Source organism: Tachysurus vachellii, chromosome 21 (assembly GCF_030014155.1).
Source record: "Tachysurus vachellii isolate PV-2020 chromosome 21, HZAU_Pvac_v1, whole genome shotgun sequence".
Taxonomy (NCBI): domain Eukaryota; kingdom Metazoa; phylum Chordata; class Actinopteri; order Siluriformes; family Bagridae; genus Tachysurus; species Tachysurus vachellii.
In genome coordinates, this window is record NC_083480.1 from 13,257,647 (window position 1) to 13,277,424 (window position 19,778).

A 19,778-nucleotide genomic window follows, 5' to 3' on the forward strand; every position below is an offset into this window, starting at 1 on the left:
GTTCCAAATAAACATGCATCCTCAGAAGTTCATATTAAACCCTTATTTACTCCCAGACGAGTGGAAGAAAACGGCCTTGTCGAGGAAAACTTCCTAAAAATATTACTCCAAAAGCTTATTAAAGAGCAGACCGTAAGCTCCAGTCTATAAGCACAGACTAAGTGCCTTAAATCATTTCCACTGATAAATGTACAGAAGATACCCATGTGGGTCCCACCCCAATGATTCGGAAATGCACAGTTGGGTCAGTTTAGTGTTTGTGTGTGTGTGTGTGTGTGTATGTGATTGTGTTTAATCAGTGGAACATGGTACAAAAATCCAGTACGATTGTGATAATAGAGATATCTAGATATGAGATGACATGCTATTAAAATTATTTATACTTGTACCAGAGTTAGAGTATTTTGTCAGAAGTGAAATTTTAGATATCTTCTTTTTTAATTTAATATCAATTCGATGTTTTATTCAATATTATATCGGTTTTTAGAGATCTCGCTGACCAAATCAAATGTTTAGTAGTTTAGTAAAATTAATGAGAGACATTTAGCAGACACCTTTATCCAGAGTGACTTACATTTTTATTTCAGTTTATACAACTGAGCAATCGAGAGTTAAGGGCCTTGCTCAGGGGCCCCAGCAGTGACAGCTTGGTGGACCTGGGATTCGAACCAATGACCTTTTGATCAGTAATCCAACACCTTAACCACAGATAGATGGATAGATAGATAATATTTTAACACGATTAACACGTGACAAGTGCGTCATATTCAGAAAATTCACACTATGAGCATGCAAATCAACCTACTGTAATAAAGCAGATTGGGGGGTGGATATAGGCCTACTTAAAAACCGTGACAAATTACTTTACTTTAAAATACGACCCCACGTTCCACCTTATATTTATTAATTATTAGTTTATGACAAAATCTCGACACGTTCTAATCGATGGAGGACTTTTATGTTGACACTTCTACTAAACACCCAGTAGGGGTTCAGCGAAAAATTGTCAGCTGGCAGCAGGAATTAGCTGCCATTGTCAGCAGGAAGTTTCTTTGTTTTTCTTACTAATCTTCTACCCTCCTATCTATCCATAAGTGTAGAATGGTTATAGCTTTATGAATAGTTATAGAAAGAAAGAAAAGAATTAGAAACAAAGAAAAAGTTTAAGTTAAAGGTTTGTTAGAAAAAAAAAAGAAAGATTAGTTAGATTAACTAGGCTTTTAAAAATGAACTGGTTGATTGAACGGCATTTCACTCTCCAGTAGCTGGCACCAATCACTGCAAAACCCTGGATGGTATATACGTACTGTCAAGCCAGCAGAAGTGTGCCCTCCTCCTAAATGGGTCTGTATCCACCAGACTTCTGAATTTGGAACAAACTAAATACAAATTTAACAATCCAGAATCACCCTCCTCAAGGACCACGTGAAGAAGAATTTCAGACAGGACAGAGTCTGGCAACTATTAGGTATTACAAACAAACCAAAAAATTAATACTGCATTTTCCAAACATCATAACCTAACCTCCCTTAAAACAGAATGTGCATATGGGTGCAGGCAATACCTGAAAACATTTAATTTAACAAGGTATTTGCCATAAAGCTACTACAATAGTTAAGATAACAAATAATGAGAAAGGCTTGAAATCTGTTGTTCAAACGTTGCTTCTGTCATTCATTCATTCATCTTCTACCGCTTATCCGAACTACCTCGGGTCACGGGGAGCCTGTGCCTATCTCAGGCGTCATCGGGCATCAAGGCAGGATACACCCTGGACGGAGTGCCAACCCATCGCAGGGCACACACACACACTCATTCACTCACGCAATCACACACTAGGGACAATTTTCCAGAGATGCCAATCAACCTACCATGCATGTCTTTGGACCGGGGGAGGAAACCGGAGTACCCGGAGGAAACCCCCGAGGCACGGGGAGAACATGCAAACTCCACACACACAAGGTGGAGGCGGGAATCAAACCCCGACCCTGGAGGTGTGAGGCGAACGTGCTAACCACCGTGCCCCCTGCTTCTGTCATATTGAATGTAATACTACTACCATCAAGATTTCGATGTTCTGTACTTGTCCTGCCTCCTGTTGTTCTCTTCACGGATTACTTCCGACAAGGCTGATGCGCACATCAAAAAAAAAAAAAAAAAAAGCATTTTATTACCAAACATTACCAAAATGGTTTTTATTTACATATTCTTATCTATACCTTCCATGTGTCATTTTTGATAAGAGCAGATTCACCCATCACCGATATGGGCCATAAAGATACGTTCTTGGAAAAGGATGGCTTCTTACCTGCCATAATTGATAGGAAGTTACACAAGAGGTGTAAAACAGAGAAAGAAAGGTAGTTCTTAAAAGAACTGTTTTGTCAAAATGGTTGGATATCAGACAATCCCCTGAAAAATTAAATGCACAAAAAAAACCGATATGGTTAGTGTTGTACGTGTATCATCAAGGCTGAGCTTGTCAATAATTCCAGTGAATCAGCATGAGCTTTATTCTAATCAATAGATTAAGTTAACATGTTAACAAACGCTAATATTTAATGGTAATATTAACGTAAGTTAGTATTTGAACTTAATGATCGCGCCTCACAAACCAGGACCACACGGTGCACAAGCTGCGTTTCTACAAATGATTAAATTAACCAATTCAAGTAGTCACAGATTAACTATCTCTAAAATAAACGTTAAAATCCAACATACAGAGCAACAATTCTTTACTAATCTGATCATTTAATATACGAATTTACCGAGCCAAATACCACCGCCATTACTGAAGATTCGCCGGCGCTGCTGTCGCTTGACTTCCAGTTAATGTGATTGGTTGCTACTACGTTGGACGATACTGATTGGCTGCCACGAAATAGCAGGTCCCTCCTAATATGGCAGATATTTCTTGCTGCCAGCGAAAGCATCTCCGTGCGTTTCTGTCCACTCCGTTTAAAAACATAGAAAACATCACGTGTTTTATTTTATCATCTAAAGGCGTGCTGGCTTTTTTTGGTTTAATTTTCAGCTCTTGGTCTTCAACACTAACCGTATAATATAATGTCAGGAGTTAGATACTTCTTGTACTTCGCATTTGGGAGTAATTTATTAAAAGAAAGGTTACAGCTGCAAAATCCGTCAGCAGTTTTTCACCGCGTCGGTCGACTCCAGGTAACAATGTAAACAACACAACACTGTATTCTATCACTTAGTGTTCTCTTTGTGTTGTATACATACACACACTCCATATTTACACACACACAGGTGTATAAAAATATAAAATCATGCAGAAACAGTTCAAGACATTCAGTAAGGATGGAGGAAAGATATATAGTATGTTACAACAGTCTATGGTTTATATTTACATTACATCCTTTTATCCAGAGTGATTTTTATTTCAGTTTATACAATTGAGGGTTAAGGGCCTTGCTCAGGGGCCCAGCAGTTTTCAGTTACCTAAAAGCAAAGAAAAGAAAAATACAGTGGGACTCATCTCTGACTCCCTACCAGAAAACACACAGGGGAAAAAGGAACCCACTCCCAAAGAAAAAAGGTCAGCCACATCCTTACAGCCAGTGAAACAGTGAACTATATGGTAGGGTGTGTGGTAGCCTAGTGGTTAAGGTGTTGGGCGACCGATCAGAAGGTTGTGAGTTCGATCCAAGGTCCACCAAGCTGCCACTGTTGGGCCCCTGAAGGTAAATAAAAGATGATCATGTACGTTGCTCTGGATAAAGGCATCTGCCAAATGCTGCACATATGTACAGTGATGTGTATATACACAAAGAGTGAACCGCAGCAAGAAATCCAAGGGAAAACCAAGCTCAGAGTCAGAAACAGGCAGAAGTCAAAACCAGAACAGGAACGATCACAAAACACAATAATCACTCTATCACAACACTGCAACAAATACACCACTACTGACACCTTCCAACTTCTTCTTCTGCTTCCTCTTTATGTAGGAGATCAGTGATGAAATCAGGGAGGCTAGGGCAGGCTGGAAACTCTGGCCTTGAATCAACAGAATATGTACAGAACACAATACAATCCACAAAATCATGGGTTGTAACAAGTATTTAAAATATATTTCTCTCTCTTTTGTTTCCACACTTCTGTAAAGCTGCTTTGAGACAATGGGAATTGTTAAAAGTGCTATAAAAATAAATTGAATTTGAATTCAGCTGGTTTGAGTGTCTCAGAAACTGCTGATCTGGACATTTCACACATAATAGACTCTTGAGTTTACACAGAATGGCTCAAACACCACCAAGATATTTATTGCATTTAATAATTAATTTCATTTCATATTTATTGCAATACACATTCTACTCTATCCAAATTTATGTGTCCAGTAAACCTGTGTATTTTAATGACTGGTGTATTTAAAAATCTCAAAGTGTGCTAGAAAGCTCAAATTTGGATTACTGGGTTTTTTTCTTGACCTCCTAAACCCATCCATTACTGTCTTTTGGGTGGAAAATGGATTTCCTTTGATTTTCCAAAAATTCACACCAACGATTGAGGAAAAAATAAACAGAAATCCAAGTTCTTATCACGCATCATTGCCGAGATCACTGGCTTCACGTTTCAGAGTATTCCAGTCATTACAACAAACATTGGTTATCAGATTTGGAGCATGATAGAAAGCTCATTCTTAGATCACTGCATTTGTCCTGACCTCTTTAATCTACAGTGTGAATTTAGAGAGTATCTGAGAAAGCTGGATTTTTCACCCCAAGCAACCACATACTATTCCCTTACATTTTTTTTTTTTTTTTTTTTTTTTTTTAAATTAACATCACAGATTAAGGAGTCGAAGACAAGCTCAGAAATCCTCGGATCTTTGCTTTGGAGCGTGATAGAAAAGTCAAACTTGAAAATCTGAGAAAATTGTATTTATCATCCCCAAAAACACAGACTAACATTTTTGTTATCTAAACTGTTTTTGTTTTGTTTGTTTTTTTTTTTGGTAAAATTTTACTTCCTTTGCTATATATTAATGAGGCCAAGACAAAGAAGATATTTCAACAAACTTCAGATCTCAATTTTGTAGCATGAAAAAATCCCCTTGATATTGGATTCCTGTATTTGTCATGACCTCTTTGACTTGGATTAGTTCAGTCTGTTGGATGTTGGATAAGTCGGATTTTTCATCCGAAAAACGTCGTTCGGTTTTCCTGAAATTCATACCACAGATTGTAGCGAACAAGATTAAGAGCGAAACCCAAGGTTGCAGTAAGCCCTTTTTCTCTCAGGGATATGTGCTACAGTTTGGTCTGTGGGCAGAAAACGTGGTCAGCAGGTGGAACGGTGGAGTGGCTACGATTGAAGAATGTCCGGATGAGGAGGTCTGGGGTGTAGTGTGGAAAATGGCGATCGAGGACATCACGTCTTTAGATAAGTATGACAAGTTGTTGTCTACAATTTACACTGTCGTATACAGACCCTGTATATATAAAGTGCATTATTGGTATTTATATTGGTAACTCAAATTTGGTCAGAATCTTAGTTTTGGATCTAAGTGACTGATCTTACCATTTTTTTTCATGAGAATCTGTTTAGATTAAATCTGTTTGCAGCTTCAAGCAGTGAACAGAAGTATAGGTGGTGTACCATCCTGCTGTTTCTTCTCACATCCGTTTCTCTTTTCCTGCACTGACTCATGGCTGATTTAGACAATCCTGTCTCCTGCATTTATGACTAGCAAAAAAAATGACAAGATTGTTTTTGCTTTGTTTTATCCATCAGACAGGAGGGCGTGGACAAGGGTATCTACAGCCCCATGGAGGTGACGGTGGAGACAGAAACTGGGCCGCTTCTCTGTAGAACATATAAGATGAACAACTTCAGACCCTGTGCTCCCTCACCACAGTACAAAGAGGTACATTTGACTGCAAACACCGAATTTTGCGCTAATCCTCTTCACGTAAACATGAGTTACGTGGTTAGAGTCTAAAATGACCAAAAATCTAGAAATAAGGTAATGTATTGTGTCTATTAATGATTGACTACATAAGAGCACTCGTGTACAAGTGTAAACAGTGAGCCATTTGCTTTTAGCTTGAGCCATTTGCTTTTAGCTTTTAGCTCAAACGGTCTCCTGCACCTAATCGCTCTAGCTAATGTTTCCCCACATGGCTGGCTCTATTGTCGTAAGATGATTTTAAAAATCCAGTATTTTTACAGCATTCTAAAGTATTACTGATTTTTAATGAAAACATATGGCCTTTTCATGAAGTACCTCATTTATCCTGTGGCTTTTAATCTACTTCTTATAATCTCGTATAAATCCGTCAATCGTAAAACTGTCTCTCTTCCTGTCCAACTGCAGGTCATATGTTTAGGAGCCCAACAGAACGGATTACCGGAACACTACATAAAGAAGCTGCAGGCCGTGGAGGCCAATAACTACACGGGACCGTCAATATTAGATGATATTAAAAAGCTTAAGAACTGAATGTTGGGAGAAATAAAGTCCAGAAAGTCACAATTTTACTCAATGAAAATTTTCCAAATGGTGCTTAATTGTTTATAAGCTTAACACTAGTTCCTTCAACAAACCATGTACTTCATGTTTAAAAAAAAAAAAAAAAAGTAGCATTGACATAAATATAATAATATATTATATAATATTATAAATTATATAAAATCAAGTTGTCTATCTTCAGTGATGTTTATTCCATTAATGAACATTTTACTAAAACTGTAGTAACGGTTTACTTTTGCTTAAATAATATAGCTTTATAACATAGTGTGATACACATTATTGTGTACTGTAAACATACACTTAGCATTTAAACAGACTTTTAATACATTGGTGAATTCTTAACATACTTTTTGGTTCGTTAATGTTGACGTTCCTGCTTAATGTTAAACAACACAGTAAATATCAAACCGTCTTCATGACTAAATATTTTGTCACAGTACAGAATAAACGCCCCTGAACGCTAAATGAAATTATAACAACAACTGAAGCCTGAGGCCCAGTAGGAAGACGCTCAGAATTTCCCAGTGCTTTATTGTGATTTTTTTTTTTCCACAAACTGATAAGGAGCCAAATACATATTTGTAATGATGAAATATTACAAAGTTTTGATGGACATGTAGCATTTTTCTAAATTGCATTTAAGTTAGACATTTCATTAATGCAATTTTACAGTTACGCTGTTGAATATCATAATGAAATGGTAAATAACCGAAGAACATCTTACTTATAAACTCGTATAACAACATTTATGAAATTCATCAGAGTGGATTTTTCTCCAGATCATTCTACTGTCCTGTATTAGTGCAATGTATAGGTCTGGGCTGGTGGCACTAAAAAAAACACAACTTTTCTACAAAATGTTTTTTCTTTCATTTCAGGAAAACATAGTAAAGTACAATTCAAGAAGTAAATTTGAGTATTTTTTGTGTAATAAGCCTAACTACTATACACAGACACACACCTTACATAAGGCTATCCCTTTCTTATATTAAGTGTACAATCAAAACATGGACTTGAAATAACGACTCGCCACGATTTCTTTTAAAAAGCTACCATGTCATACTGTGACATTAGACACGTCAAATCTACGAGCATCAACAATAAATGGTCAGATTACAGTGAGCTTTCAGTTCTGTGTTCACCTTGAACCGCTTGTTTCTGTGAAATTCTGAACCTAAACTTGTACAAAAACAAGTTCTTTAGTAATTCATTTACGCCTATTGCCTGTGAAACTTAGCAGCACATTTTAGCCAAAAAAAACGGCACTTGATTATTTTAGCACCGAACTATGTAATCTCCACAAGAAAGAAAGAAAGAAAAAGAAAATTTGAAATTATTTGCTACTCCAGAGCTATATTTACAGAAAAAAGTCCACTCAGCATCCTAGAAGTCTACAACGTGGCTGTGTTCAAAGACAAACGTCCTCAGTCTCTTGAGCCGTGCTTCTCGCTCGGGAAGAAAGAAATGTATCCAGTGTTGATACAGTGAAGCTACATCCTGAAGCCCAGATGGTTGAACACAGCAGTGTGTTTTTGCACGCTGCTGTCCTTTGGTGCGTTAAAATGGAAAACGGGAACAAAACAAGGAAAACAAATCTCACACATGGGCAGGAACCCTGAGTCAGTTTTAATAGTCTTTTGGCACAGGTGTGAATCTGAGGTGATGACAGGTCTTTGTAAAATCACTGAGGCTCTGGATCACGCTGCACTGTCTGCACTGACCATGAGAGAACCTAAAAAAGAAAAAAAATGTACAAACAACAATAAACTCCTTGTCCAGGACTGAATGAATTCATTCTAATGAAAAGCTAACATAGTGTGTATAGACAACAGTGTACAATACCTGTGCAATGTCAGCTATTGTTTAATCGGTAGGGTGTTCTGGACATGACCGGTTCACCTCAAACCATTCATCAATACACCTGTGTTGTAAAAATAAAACAAGGAAATGTGGATTAGTAAACCGAGCTGTGCATGCTTGGATCAGGTTTGTCATGTAATGTGTGTTTACCCTTTATGGTAGATACAGAGGCAGGGCAGTCTGGCAATGGTGTCTCCCTGGGCCATGTCATCCAAGCATATTGCACACTCCCCAGAGTCCTTCATCAGGACATCCTCTGAAGTCATAAAGGAGCAGGCGTTACTTGGTTATCGGGTTGTTACGGTGTCAGGGTTAGTTATAGTGTATGACTGGATGGTTACATCATTGTTGACTTTTTCCAAAATACAGTATAAATGCATTTCTATCTATTAGCAATGGCTGCTGCCACATGCAAGCTAACTATTTTTGGTGATGGCTCAAGTGGTTAAAGCTCTGGGTTGTTGATCGTGGTTCAAGCCCCAGCACTGCCAAGCTGCCACTGTTGGGCCCTGGAGCAAGGCCCTTAACCCTCACTGCTCCAGCGGTGCTGTATCATGGCTGAACCTGTGCTCTGACCCCTGTATTCTGTTTACTTTCTCAAAACAGTTCAATGTATAATCAGTGTTGTAGAATTAACACAGTAATATGTCTGTATGTTTATTGATTATATCCACAGCTACATTGTTTACTGTTGAGCAGCCTTGTTGATATGACCATGTGTCCTACACTCATGGTGGGGAATCCCAAGGTCCCAAGCAGGCATTCAGAGTTTTTCCTTGATGGTGGCTAAAAATTCAGAGCTTCCTTTGAACAGAGCAAGCTCCGTTTCATTGCACAAGGGATGCAATTGCACTGCAAACCCTCTGGCTATGGAATCAACTACTGCTATAAACACATTACATCACTACCTCTGTGCTCTTATCCTGCCATGACACATCTTTACAGATGTGAAACAGATGTGTATTACTCCTATAAAAAAAACAAAAAAAAACAAAAAAAACAAAAGGTGTATATAATTGGACTGTAATTACCTTTTATAGCTTTTCTCTAGGCTATAACATGTTTCGTCAATGCAACATACAGTACACACGTGCTATCAAATGCACAGAAGGACATATTTTAGATTAGGTTATCATAAAGCCAATAAGCCTTCTACTTCACAATATTACAATAAGTTCACAATATTGAATATCTTGTGTTTTGTTTAGACATGATATGTCTAAAGTCACTGCTGAAGCTATTAAAGGTATCATACAAAGAGCCTGGGCAGCAGAGTCATCAGCCACCAGCCTTCACCGTATGAGGGACACAATCTACGCTGTGCTCAACTTGTTTGGCTTGTGTGTAGAAGTAACAAGACCTTGAGCAGCTTTTAATTATGTGTAACATATAAACAGGTCTAATTAAGGATTTAAAAGGAGAGACATGTATGGAAAGGTGTTTGATCAAATCAGAGCCAAATCCTCTAGCTGTAAAGTGGGAAAACGCTCTGAACTGACCTCTGAAATGCATATTCACATACTGCTTCACATCCAGGGGCAATTCAGAGTAACTGATCATGTTTTTGGATTGTGGAAAGAAGCTCAAGGAGCAGGAAAAACCCACATGGACACAGACAGAACTTGTGACACTACACAAACAGCTGGAAAGCAGGAACTCCACCATGTGACTGTAGAATGAATGCAGACTGAACTAATTCAACTTTAAAAAGGATGATTAAAGAGAAAAGAGACTACTCAAAAAAATTGATTCTTTCTTTTTTTCATCATCCAGGTTTTATCATTATCCACACTTTGCACAGTGAGCTGCTTTGATGTTGAAACCAGGACATTCCAACTTGGAGCTCTTGAGAAAGTCTTACTTTCTACTTTGGGATTACGAGACCCAAGTGGATTTTTTTTTTCTACGCAAAAGCTGGAAATGTCTCAATCTGCATTTTAGTCATTAAACCGGCGTTACACCAACACACGTAAATCTTTGACTAGTTACGGGAATCACATGGCTCAGTGATTAAAATACATGAGGGGGTGCTGTTACAGGAAAATCATCAAAACCATGAACAACATGACATACTATGTTTTATTCCTCTTACACCACAACAATTAGAATTTTATGACATTTCATCCATTTACCTAACAGAAGCCTTTATTTTGACACATATACTACTAACCCTAAGGCGTCTCGGGCCGGCCACGACTGAGGTGCCCTTGAGCAAGGCACCGAACCCCCCAACTGCTCCCCAGGCGCCGCAGCATAAATGGCTGCCCACTGCTCCGGGTGTGTGTTCACGGTGTGTGTGTGTTCACTGCTGTGTGTGTGCACTTTGGATGGGTTAAATGCGGAGAACAAATTCTGAGTATGTGTCACCAAACATAGCTGTATATCACGTATGTCACATCACTATGCATTACAGCAGAGTGATATTCTTTCTTCGCATATCCCAACTTTAGAGGTTGGGGTCTGAGCACAGGATCAGCGATGATACAGCACCACTGGAGCAGCGAGGGTTAAGGGCCTTGCTCAAGGGCCCAACAGTGGCAGCTTAGCAGTGCTGGGGCTCGAACGCTGATCTACCAATCAACAACCCAGAGCCTTTACCACTTGAGACACTAAGTTGGTTCCCTTTAGTACGGACATTATAGCTGCTAAAAATAGCATTTTCCTCTGTCTTAAAAGTAATGACAAGGAAATGCAGCTGGTATATTCCCAAAATATGTTTCCTGTCTGTATCATGTGTAAAAACTTGCTGACTGCCCAGAAGTGCTGATACTGATATTAAATAAACATCTCCTTACAGAAAGCTTCACCACATAATAACTGCACATTTATCTCTGTTAAATAGCAGCACATTTGTCATCTGTTTATTAATATTTATGATGAATTTTTGAATTATTACATCACTGTGGTTTAAACGGGCACGTTCCTATTTACCAAGAACGTTTTAACCACGTTAATCAGCTGCTGAACACCATGTGTTTACTTAAATGCTTTAACACCGTGAGTCATTAAATGTTGTGTACAAATTAAACAAAGCCAACTGTTTGAAAAGTAATTACATGCTGATAATACACACATTGGAAAGCAATCCAAAAGGACCAACAAAAAGGATTAAACAAGAAGAGCGGCATCGGGGCTTTGTGTTAATGATTACTGACTGATTAGTCTGAGCACTGAAGCGGAACAGCGTTCAAACACTGGAAAAAAAAAGTGGTGGTCTTACCGTTATAGGTGAGTCTTGGTTTGGTGAGACACATGACAAGGTGAAGGTCAATTTCATCTGAAGCAACAAACTTTGAACACACAGGACAGTTGAATCCTGCTATGAACACACAAACACAAACACACACATACACACGGGAAGGTGAGATACTGTATAAGAGAGAGGGTGAGAAAGTTAAGTGTCCTATTTGTAACTCAATGCATCGTCCTACCTTTAGTTTGTCTCTATAGGACACTATTAATAATTCTATGTTTAACTCTACAACAAAAGATTCAACATCAGATTTAAAACAGGTTTAGAACCTGCTAGTCAGATAGAAGGATCAGTTTTATAACAGTACTGAGGAGCTTAACACCAACGACGCACAACATAACATCTCTTAGTGTACGAGGTAAAGAAGGTATGTTTACTCTACATCAGTACGTAGTGTAATAAAAAGATTAATGCAATCTCCTAACAGGACACTTCACCACATAAAGGATGTGATCTTCTTTGCTAAACAACAATTTAGCTTTTTATTGGAAAGAGATACAATTCACAACACCCGTTAGTGATTCTGGTTAATTTTATGACATTTCCAACTTACCAATAAATTCCTTAATCAGGGATAACAAATCTCTCAAGCCACAAGTTTTTCATGACAAAAATAGATCAAATGTATCTCTTTAAAATGATCTTCGGTTTATATAAAATGATTTACATGTGAAAGGATGAAAAATCACACAAACTGTCTGAGAGTCAGATTCAACTTATACTGGCACAGTTATAGCTTTTTTTACATGAAGCGAGAATTATTCACACACACACACACACACACACACACAAACAACAATTTATTTATTTAAATATTTAATAATTAATTTAATATTAATTCGCCATACGAGTCGTTATGATTAAAAAAAAAAAAGAAATCATTAAAACAGCACAATATACATCTATACGTCTACACACTTTTGTGACATAAAAGATGAAACCACAACGAATCAGGACAGAACTTCAACGTAAAATTACAACGATAAGTTACAATAAAATAAGTGGAAAAACAGAAATGAAAAAGTTGACAATAACCTAGTTGCATAAGTATGTGCACCCCAGAACAAATACTTTGTTGAAGTACCATTTGATTTTATTACACCACTCAGTGCTTTTATTTAAGAGTCCATCAGCATGGCAATCTTGACTTGGCAATATTTTCCCTCTCTTTCTTTCAAAAACATTGAAGATTCATTAACTTGCCTGCTTCATAGTTTTATTTGGATTCAGCCAAATAATGTAGATACAATTTTAAATACTGGTCCTAATTACTCAATTAAATTCAGTATGTATTATTTGTTGCGCCCTTCTAACAGACACGGTCACAAAGCAGCTTTACAGAAGTCGGGATGTAGAGTTATATTTAGATCCCTAAAGAGCCAGCCAGGGACAACAAAATCAACACAACAGAGGATCAAACCCTCCTTCTGCATAAAGAAATTGTTATGTGTGTCGATAAATTACATAAGCACTGTTTACAGAAAGAGTGTGCTTTGTTAAAAACAGATTAGATCGCTTTGTATCGTTGGCTTGTTTTTAGGCTCAAACAGATTTCAATATCTGTATTTGTAAAGTAATTATCTGCAATAAAGCACAAGCTAAGGATATCCCTGAGCTTCTGACCAAACAGATCATAATGCAACAGACCACATGCAAATGGTACCAACCGCTCCTAAAGGCCAAGGACACGACTACCACTGCTTACTTTTACTAATCTATGCTGCTTAATTTCACTACCTTATCCATGCTCTCTGTTCCTCATAGCACATCCTCTCAAAGCGATGCCTTACAGGGACAAATCACACTAAGGGTAAGGATTAAAGATTACAGAGTACAGAATACAGCAAGGCAGTTTTTATTTTTGAGAGATTTCTTTACTCATAATTACTAATTACTATGATAAATGCTTTTTTTAAGCAACCTCTTGCTTGAACTGTGATTTAAAAAACCAAACAAATAACTAAATAAATAAATACATAAATACCACACATTAAATAAAGCTGACCTTGTCTAACCTCTGAGCTGTAGCTCAACTGCTTCCAGTGAACAGCTGGGAGTTTACTGAAACAGATGCTCATTAAATGACTAATAAATATGAGCAACATTGGTCACCGTTCCCTAAAGTACACTCTATACTGATTATTTAACACAACTCAGGAGAGAAGTGCTTTAATTCAGTAAAGAGCCCACGATGACTTCCCCTCTTTGACTTGTTTTCTTACTGACACTTGAGACAGTTAAACAAGTTTGGTTTGCAACTAAAATTTTTTTTTTTTAAATCAACCAAAGAGACCACAGTCCTGCCTAAAGTACTGGTTTACAAGACCAAGGTTCATGAATTCACAGGTACAACTTCACATCAATTAAGTTGGTGTGAAGTGAAACTTAGCTCTAAGAAAAGCAAATGCACATCACTTGTATGTCAGTAAAGATTGATTTGTGTTTGGGACAAGTATTGCTTTTAGTTAAAAGGAAATAAATAAATAAAAATTATAATACCCTGGTGTCTCCTGTATCGCCATAGCAACCGTTCAGCCACATATTTGGGCTAAACCTACCGATCCGGTACCGTGGCTACTGCCTTTGCTAACCAAATTTCAAGAAAATGCATCAATATCAAGTATTTTATCCTAATAATCAGGGTATTTAATGAATATTCATAGGTTATTCATATCAGCATATAATGTACAAAAAGATTTTTTTTAAAAAAAAAAAAAGGCATCTATAGATGGAAACAGTAACTTCTCAAGAATGATTCATCAGCTGCGGACAACTGAGTCAACTATGAAACTAACACATCGAATGACAAATTAGCATGTCCCTAAACACCGATACAATTTACACAACACAGAAAAGAAGAGCTTTCAGTTAGCAAAAGGGTCTGAGCTGAAATGTGTGCTTCAGTTTTAATATAGAACACGATCTAAAAACACACTGTGCATTTCTGTAAAGCATGTGACTTACAGGAAACTGCTAGTCAGAATCCCCTTCCTCCCCTTCCTCCCATATGAGTGCTCTACTTTCCCTCCCCTAAGGCAAGTCAGCTAGGTTTTATTTCGTTCTTATCTGTTTTAGGTGAAGCTTGTGGGACAATCCCACCTGCCTTCAATAGCTCATGGCATAGGTACGGTATATACAGAGGGCAGAACAGCCTGCTGCTTCCTGGTGGAGAGATTACTCAAGTGAGAAGTTATTACTGTAAAAGGCATTGGCACTGGCATCCAACACGGTGTTCAATAAAAACCCTTTTATGGAAGCCTGATCAATGGCGGACATTAAAAAAAGTTAGATCTAGATCACAAAAATGGACAAAATTAGTGACAGAAAATACAAAAAAAAAATTATAAATGAAAAAACAAAAGATCTTCATAAATTAATAAATTGTTAACATTCAGGTCGGAAATATTTAATGTTCTGTACCAAAGTACAGAAAATATCAAGTTTATATCATAAAATTTTCAGATTCTTAACATGCATCCTAATGATGTAACTATAGACTGCTGCTGCTCATTTAGGCTTAAATTGTGCAAGTGCTATTTTGTGTACAATGAAACAATTGAACAATGAAAATCGTGTAAAGTACAGTTTACTTTAACTATGCGTAAAGGGTTCAATGAGCAGAAGTATGACTTTGCTGCTGTGCTCATGTAAACCCCAATAGGCCATGGAGTATTTGTTTTCAAAACGAATAATAACCAAGTAAATAAGGCAACTACTCTGTAAATACAAGATTTGTGCTAAGTTTGATGTGAAAACCTCATCAAGCAAATACAAATATGCACGAGTTCAATGTTCTGTGCCAAACTGATTATTTATAGCATGTGTAATTAAGTGAACAGTCGAGTGAAGTTTGATCCAGGAAATGTGTCCGCAAATGTCGCTGATGCAGCTGTACAGATCCACATCTGGCTACATTATTCCAAAGCCTCATCCTTGCTTCTCAGTTAGTAGCTCTGATAGTGTATTTAGTGAACTGCTGCTGTAATCATTAACATTTTTTTGCACTCATCCCAAGACCACTCATACTAAACAATTTGAAGACAATTAAAAGACAGTCTGACTTTATAGTGCATAGGTATTAAAGAGTAATGATTTATAATCACACGGAAATCTGAATACTCTCAAGGTCTCTTCCTCATGAAGTCTCAGGGAATTTTCCTTTTTATGGTCACCTCTGGCTTGATCATTAATGATCCAAATCTACAGCCTGATTGCTGTGAAGTGCTAAATAAATGCTTTTCAACTGTAGAAACAGAGCTTTATACCACGAACATCACTCTCAAAGAGGTTTTAATCAGAGGCGTCACCATTATTTTTCCGTCACTGATATATTTATTCATTTTTTTTAACTTTTCGGTTATGTCCACTTCAAATTCTTCAAACCTTCATAACATTCATACAATTATAGGATTGTCTTTCAAATTCATTGACAGAAACCCAGACATACCTGCTATCCTTATGCTGCCTTCTAAAAGTCCTGCCTACCTAGTTTCTTACAAATAAAATAAATGCTGATTTATTATGTGCACTCTTACACAAAATCACCAAAACAGGTTCTTTAGGGCAATAGCAAAAAAATAAAAATAAAAAAAACATAATAATAATAAAAAATTTTGTTCCCCTGAAAGCTATTTCAGCCTGTGATACTTTCTGTTGCTGATCCAATAAACGTTAATCATTTTCCAACCCAATGATCCTTCCAATTAATTGGAGCATTTAAAAAACAAAAAAAGATTTTTAGGTCTCAGTGGTAGCAAATAATTCAAATGTCCATCAATTATACATTGTAATCATTCTAAAGAGAGTTTTCTAAAAACCTTTATTTTAGAAAATTATGGTTAAATTAAAAGTTTGAGAGTTCCTTGTTTCCATAACAGATAAGGTTCCAAGAAGAACATCTTTAACAACCGAAACATTTCATTAATCTCCAAGTCGTTAATCTCTGTACCGGTGTACAGGTGATTAACACTAACACTATTTGATCTCATTTATAACTCTTATTGTTAACATTAAGTGTCAACACTAAGTGTCAACATTGAAGAAGTTATCTTACATAATGGGATTAATCTACAGGCATGAATGCCATGACGATGGTTGTTATTTTATATCCATGTTGTCTGTGTAGAGTTTGACCCAGAGATAACTACAGCTATAATTAATAAAGCTAATGGAGAATATAAGTGATAATCCAGGTATAATAGATGTTTTCAGGAACTGCATCTTATTAACACTTACTCAAATGATTTCATCTTATTTAAGTGCATTTTTGTATTTGGTGACAGGTATTTGTCAACTGTTAAGACAGCATGTGTTATGTTCATGTCATTTCACTATTTATGTAGAATTACAAATCCTGGAAAGGTAAACTTTAAGTGCCTTAGATGACCTTTAGAGCGCAATCCGTCTCTTTATAACCATCACATCAGAGTTTAGTAATAAGTAACTCTAGTATGATTACCATGCATTTCCAGACTCATCTCTCTTTTTTTTTTTTTTGTATTGTGGTCTTATTGATTCACTAAACGTCAAACACGTCGCGCGTATTTCGGTTTTTAACGCGCAATTGTCTTACCTCCAAGCAGGTGAGGAGACAGGTGAGCCGGTAACGATCCAATCAGTAACCTCGGACCGGACTGACTCCGTTCTCCGTCTGCGTCTTCATCGCTTTGATCCCCGCCGCCTTGCGCTATGATGGTAGGCTGAAAAAGAGAGTTAGGTCTTCCGCCGTCCGCGCCGTACCGACCGCGCGCTCCGACCTGCTGCTGGTTTCCGGTGTAGTACCTAATCGCAGCTGCATTCGTGCTCCCGGAACCGGCCGCTGTGGAGGTGGACGTGGGCACATCCGAGCCTGAATAAGCCCTAAGGCGCGCACTAGCCGCCGGACTGCTCTGTTTGGGCCCCATATGTTTATCTCAGTCTGTTTTTGTTTAGGACGCGCTGTTCGGGCCCCAGAAACGACCAACGTCCCTTTCAAAGAAAAAAAGACAAAACAAAACAAGACAATACGATGTGATGAGTCAAATTACGTCTGACCTCAGATGTGCATGGAGTTTAAGCTCCAGATGTGGAAATAATCCTAAAAGGAGTCGCTCCATGGCGCACAATAAAAGGTCATGGCTACACACTAGTTGCTCTTCCTGTAACTGAAGTTTCACGACGGTGTCAAAACTGTCCACAGGCCTGCTGACAGTCAACAACCTCCGTGATGTTTACACAAACTTATGGGACACTATTTAATACAATACGCACGTGTGAAGTGCGCAGAGATTAAACGTTACAAATGCTACATAATAACAGCGCCGACACAAAAAAAAAAAAAAACCATGCAGACACGTCCGGGGCGCACGTCCGGTACACGGTACAAGTCGAAGGTTATTATGGTTTGTGTGTGAAAAGCACGGATTGCCCTCCTCCTTTATGTGCGTCAGGTGACGTCAACGCGGAAGTGCAACATAAACACTAAACCCAAATCTTTTATTGTTACCGAAAATCCCTTTCACGACAATGTGACACGCCGATCACTGTAAACGTGTATCAGTAATCTAATGTTGTTATAAAAACCTAAAGGATTCTCTGTGAAAGATGTAGGCAAGAACATGCATTTCGTCACATTCAGGATACATGTAAAATACACCCAGTCGGGCAGTTGACCACAGTTTGTTTTTATGCGCAATTTATGAATTTTAGACCTCCTTTAATTTTTTCATTTCATTCCACTAGATGGTACCACTTAAGTCCCATTCTAGATTTCAACTGTAGTCCATCTTTGCTGTTATAATAATCTTCACTCTTCTGGGAAGGCTTTAAATTTAATGCTGAAGCATGACTGGGGGGATTTGTGTTGATTCAACCCTAAGAACTATGGAGTCCATTTAATCTCAATGGTGTTCAGTGGGGTTGAGTCCGAGTCAGGGCTTTGTGCATTAGACTCGAGTTCCACCTTTCACTCCAAACCATCATGCAAATCATGTCTTCATAGAGCTCTGTGCTTTGTGCACATGGGCATTGTCATGCAGCGACATGATTTGGGTCTCTTCCAGTGAAGGGAAATTAAACGTTAAACCATACAAAGGTATTCTAGACAATTATGTGCTTCCAATATTATAATAACAGTTTGGGGAAAAACCACATATGGGTGTGATGGGCAGAAAGTTTTGGTCATATATAGTGGATTATAACACCAATTTTGTGTAGAATATAAAACCGATTTCCAAAGCCAAACTGGATAAAACTAAAGTAGATGGTAGATGGTGGATCATTCTCTTTTGCTGCAATATGCCAACATCCTATTCGGCACCTAACACCAAACACAGTGCTGACACAGTACGGTGTTTAGCACTTGAACAACTGCATCAAGATTTTGAACCTCAATGTCACTACCGGGTTGAGAAACAAATTTCACCTGCAGCAAATATCCAGCATACAACAGCCCAGTGGTCAAAAACTGACACTGGTGAAGGACTAGAGGCTGATTGGCACCGTATGTGAAAAAAAAGATATGTAGTGTCTAACTGTACATTTACAGCCAAAGTAAATAGCATAGTTTACAACCAAAGTAAAACATAAGTTATTATTTATATTTATTTATTAATATATCTATTTATCTATCCACAGGGGTTGCAAGCCAGGGGCGTCCAACATAAAATGTGAAATTTAAACATGCGAATTGTCAGTGATTAGAAGAATATATCTTCTTAATTTTGAGCCTTACATTTGGATATTATATAATATATATTATAGAATTATTATATTCCATAGTTATGACTGTTAGAGTCTGACACTTTAACGCTGCTGCACATAAAATTCTGTTATTTGGAGCTTGGCTCTTAGATGTTCCTCAAGATATATTTGTACACAATGTGAGGTGTTTACCATCTACTACTTTTTTCTTTCTTTCTATTTAATTTGACTGTAGTGGGGTTTTTTTTCCATCTTTGTCTCATGTCTTCATGGAGCTTGCTTTGTGCACCGGGACATTGTCATGCTGGAACATGATGCTGGTGATGCTGGTCTCTTAGTTCTACCTTATTTCTTTCTCATTTAAGTTGATTGTAGTGGTTTCCCCATCTTTGTATATTCATTTATTGTTTGGAGATATTTAATTTTAATAAATGAACATTTCTTTTAATAACGAAGAGTTCAGAGTTTTCAATAACAAAGTATACCGAGTAT

General features: G+C 37.6%; 2 protein-coding genes across 3 annotated transcripts; one reads left to right on the plus strand and one right to left on the minus strand.

Moving 5' to 3' along the window:
• The first annotated feature begins 2,928 nt into the window (after window positions 1-2,928).
• Window positions 2,929-7,404, plus strand: ggcta (gamma-glutamylcyclotransferase a). Its single transcript, XM_060897022.1, has 4 exons — window positions 2,929-3,177; window positions 5,262-5,407; window positions 5,755-5,887; window positions 6,338-7,404. Exons 1-4 carry the CDS (start codon window positions 3,067-3,069, stop codon window positions 6,461-6,463), a joined length of 516 nt encoding a protein of 171 aa, XP_060753005.1. The 5' UTR covers window positions 2,929-3,066; the 3' UTR covers window positions 6,464-7,404.
• On the minus strand, window positions 7,005-17,979 carry znrf2a (zinc and ring finger 2a). 2 transcript variants are annotated; one of them, XM_060897021.1, is made up of 5 exons: window positions 17,179-17,979; window positions 11,574-11,669; window positions 8,504-8,609; window positions 8,336-8,414; window positions 7,005-8,225 (listed from the first exon to the last, which is right to left on the minus strand). In XM_060897021.1, exons 1-4 carry the CDS (start codon window positions 17,507-17,509, stop codon window positions 8,357-8,359), a joined length of 591 nt encoding a protein of 196 aa, XP_060753004.1. In that variant the 5' UTR covers window positions 17,510-17,979; the 3' UTR covers window positions 7,005-8,225; window positions 8,336-8,356. The 2 variants fall into 2 exon arrangements, with proteins under 2 accessions (XP_060753004.1, XP_060753003.1); XM_060897020.1 differs by having other exon boundaries at window positions 11,574-11,672; window positions 17,179-17,978.
• Between the last annotated feature and the right edge of the window lie 1,799 nt (window positions 17,980-19,778).

What these genes read in the sequence shown, in the direction of transcription:
- znrf2a (XM_060897020.1), bottom strand. Translation starts at nt 17,509, where the DNA reads ATGGGGCCCAAACAGAGCAGTCCGGCGGCTAGTGCGCGCCTTAGGGCT. An exon ending in GTCTCCTCACCTGCTTGGAG is followed by an intron (nt 11,673 to 17,178) that starts GTAAGACAATTG and finishes GTGTGTTCATAG; the next exon opens with CAGGATTCAACTGTCCTGTG. An exon ending in CTCTGTATCTACCATAAAGG is followed by an intron (nt 8,415 to 8,503) that starts GTAAACACACAT and finishes TTTACAACACAG; the next exon opens with GTGTATTGATGAATGGTTTG.
- ggcta (XM_060897022.1), top strand. Translation starts at nt 3,067, where the DNA reads ATGTCAGGAGTTAGATACTTCTTGTACTTCGCATTTGGGAGTAATTTA. An exon ending in GACATCACGTCTTTAGATAA is followed by an intron (nt 5,408 to 5,754) that starts GTATGACAAGTT and finishes TTTATCCATCAG; the next exon opens with ACAGGAGGGCGTGGACAAGG. An exon ending in CCTCACCACAGTACAAAGAG is followed by an intron (nt 5,888 to 6,337) that starts GTACATTTGACT and finishes GTCCAACTGCAG; the next exon opens with GTCATATGTTTAGGAGCCCA.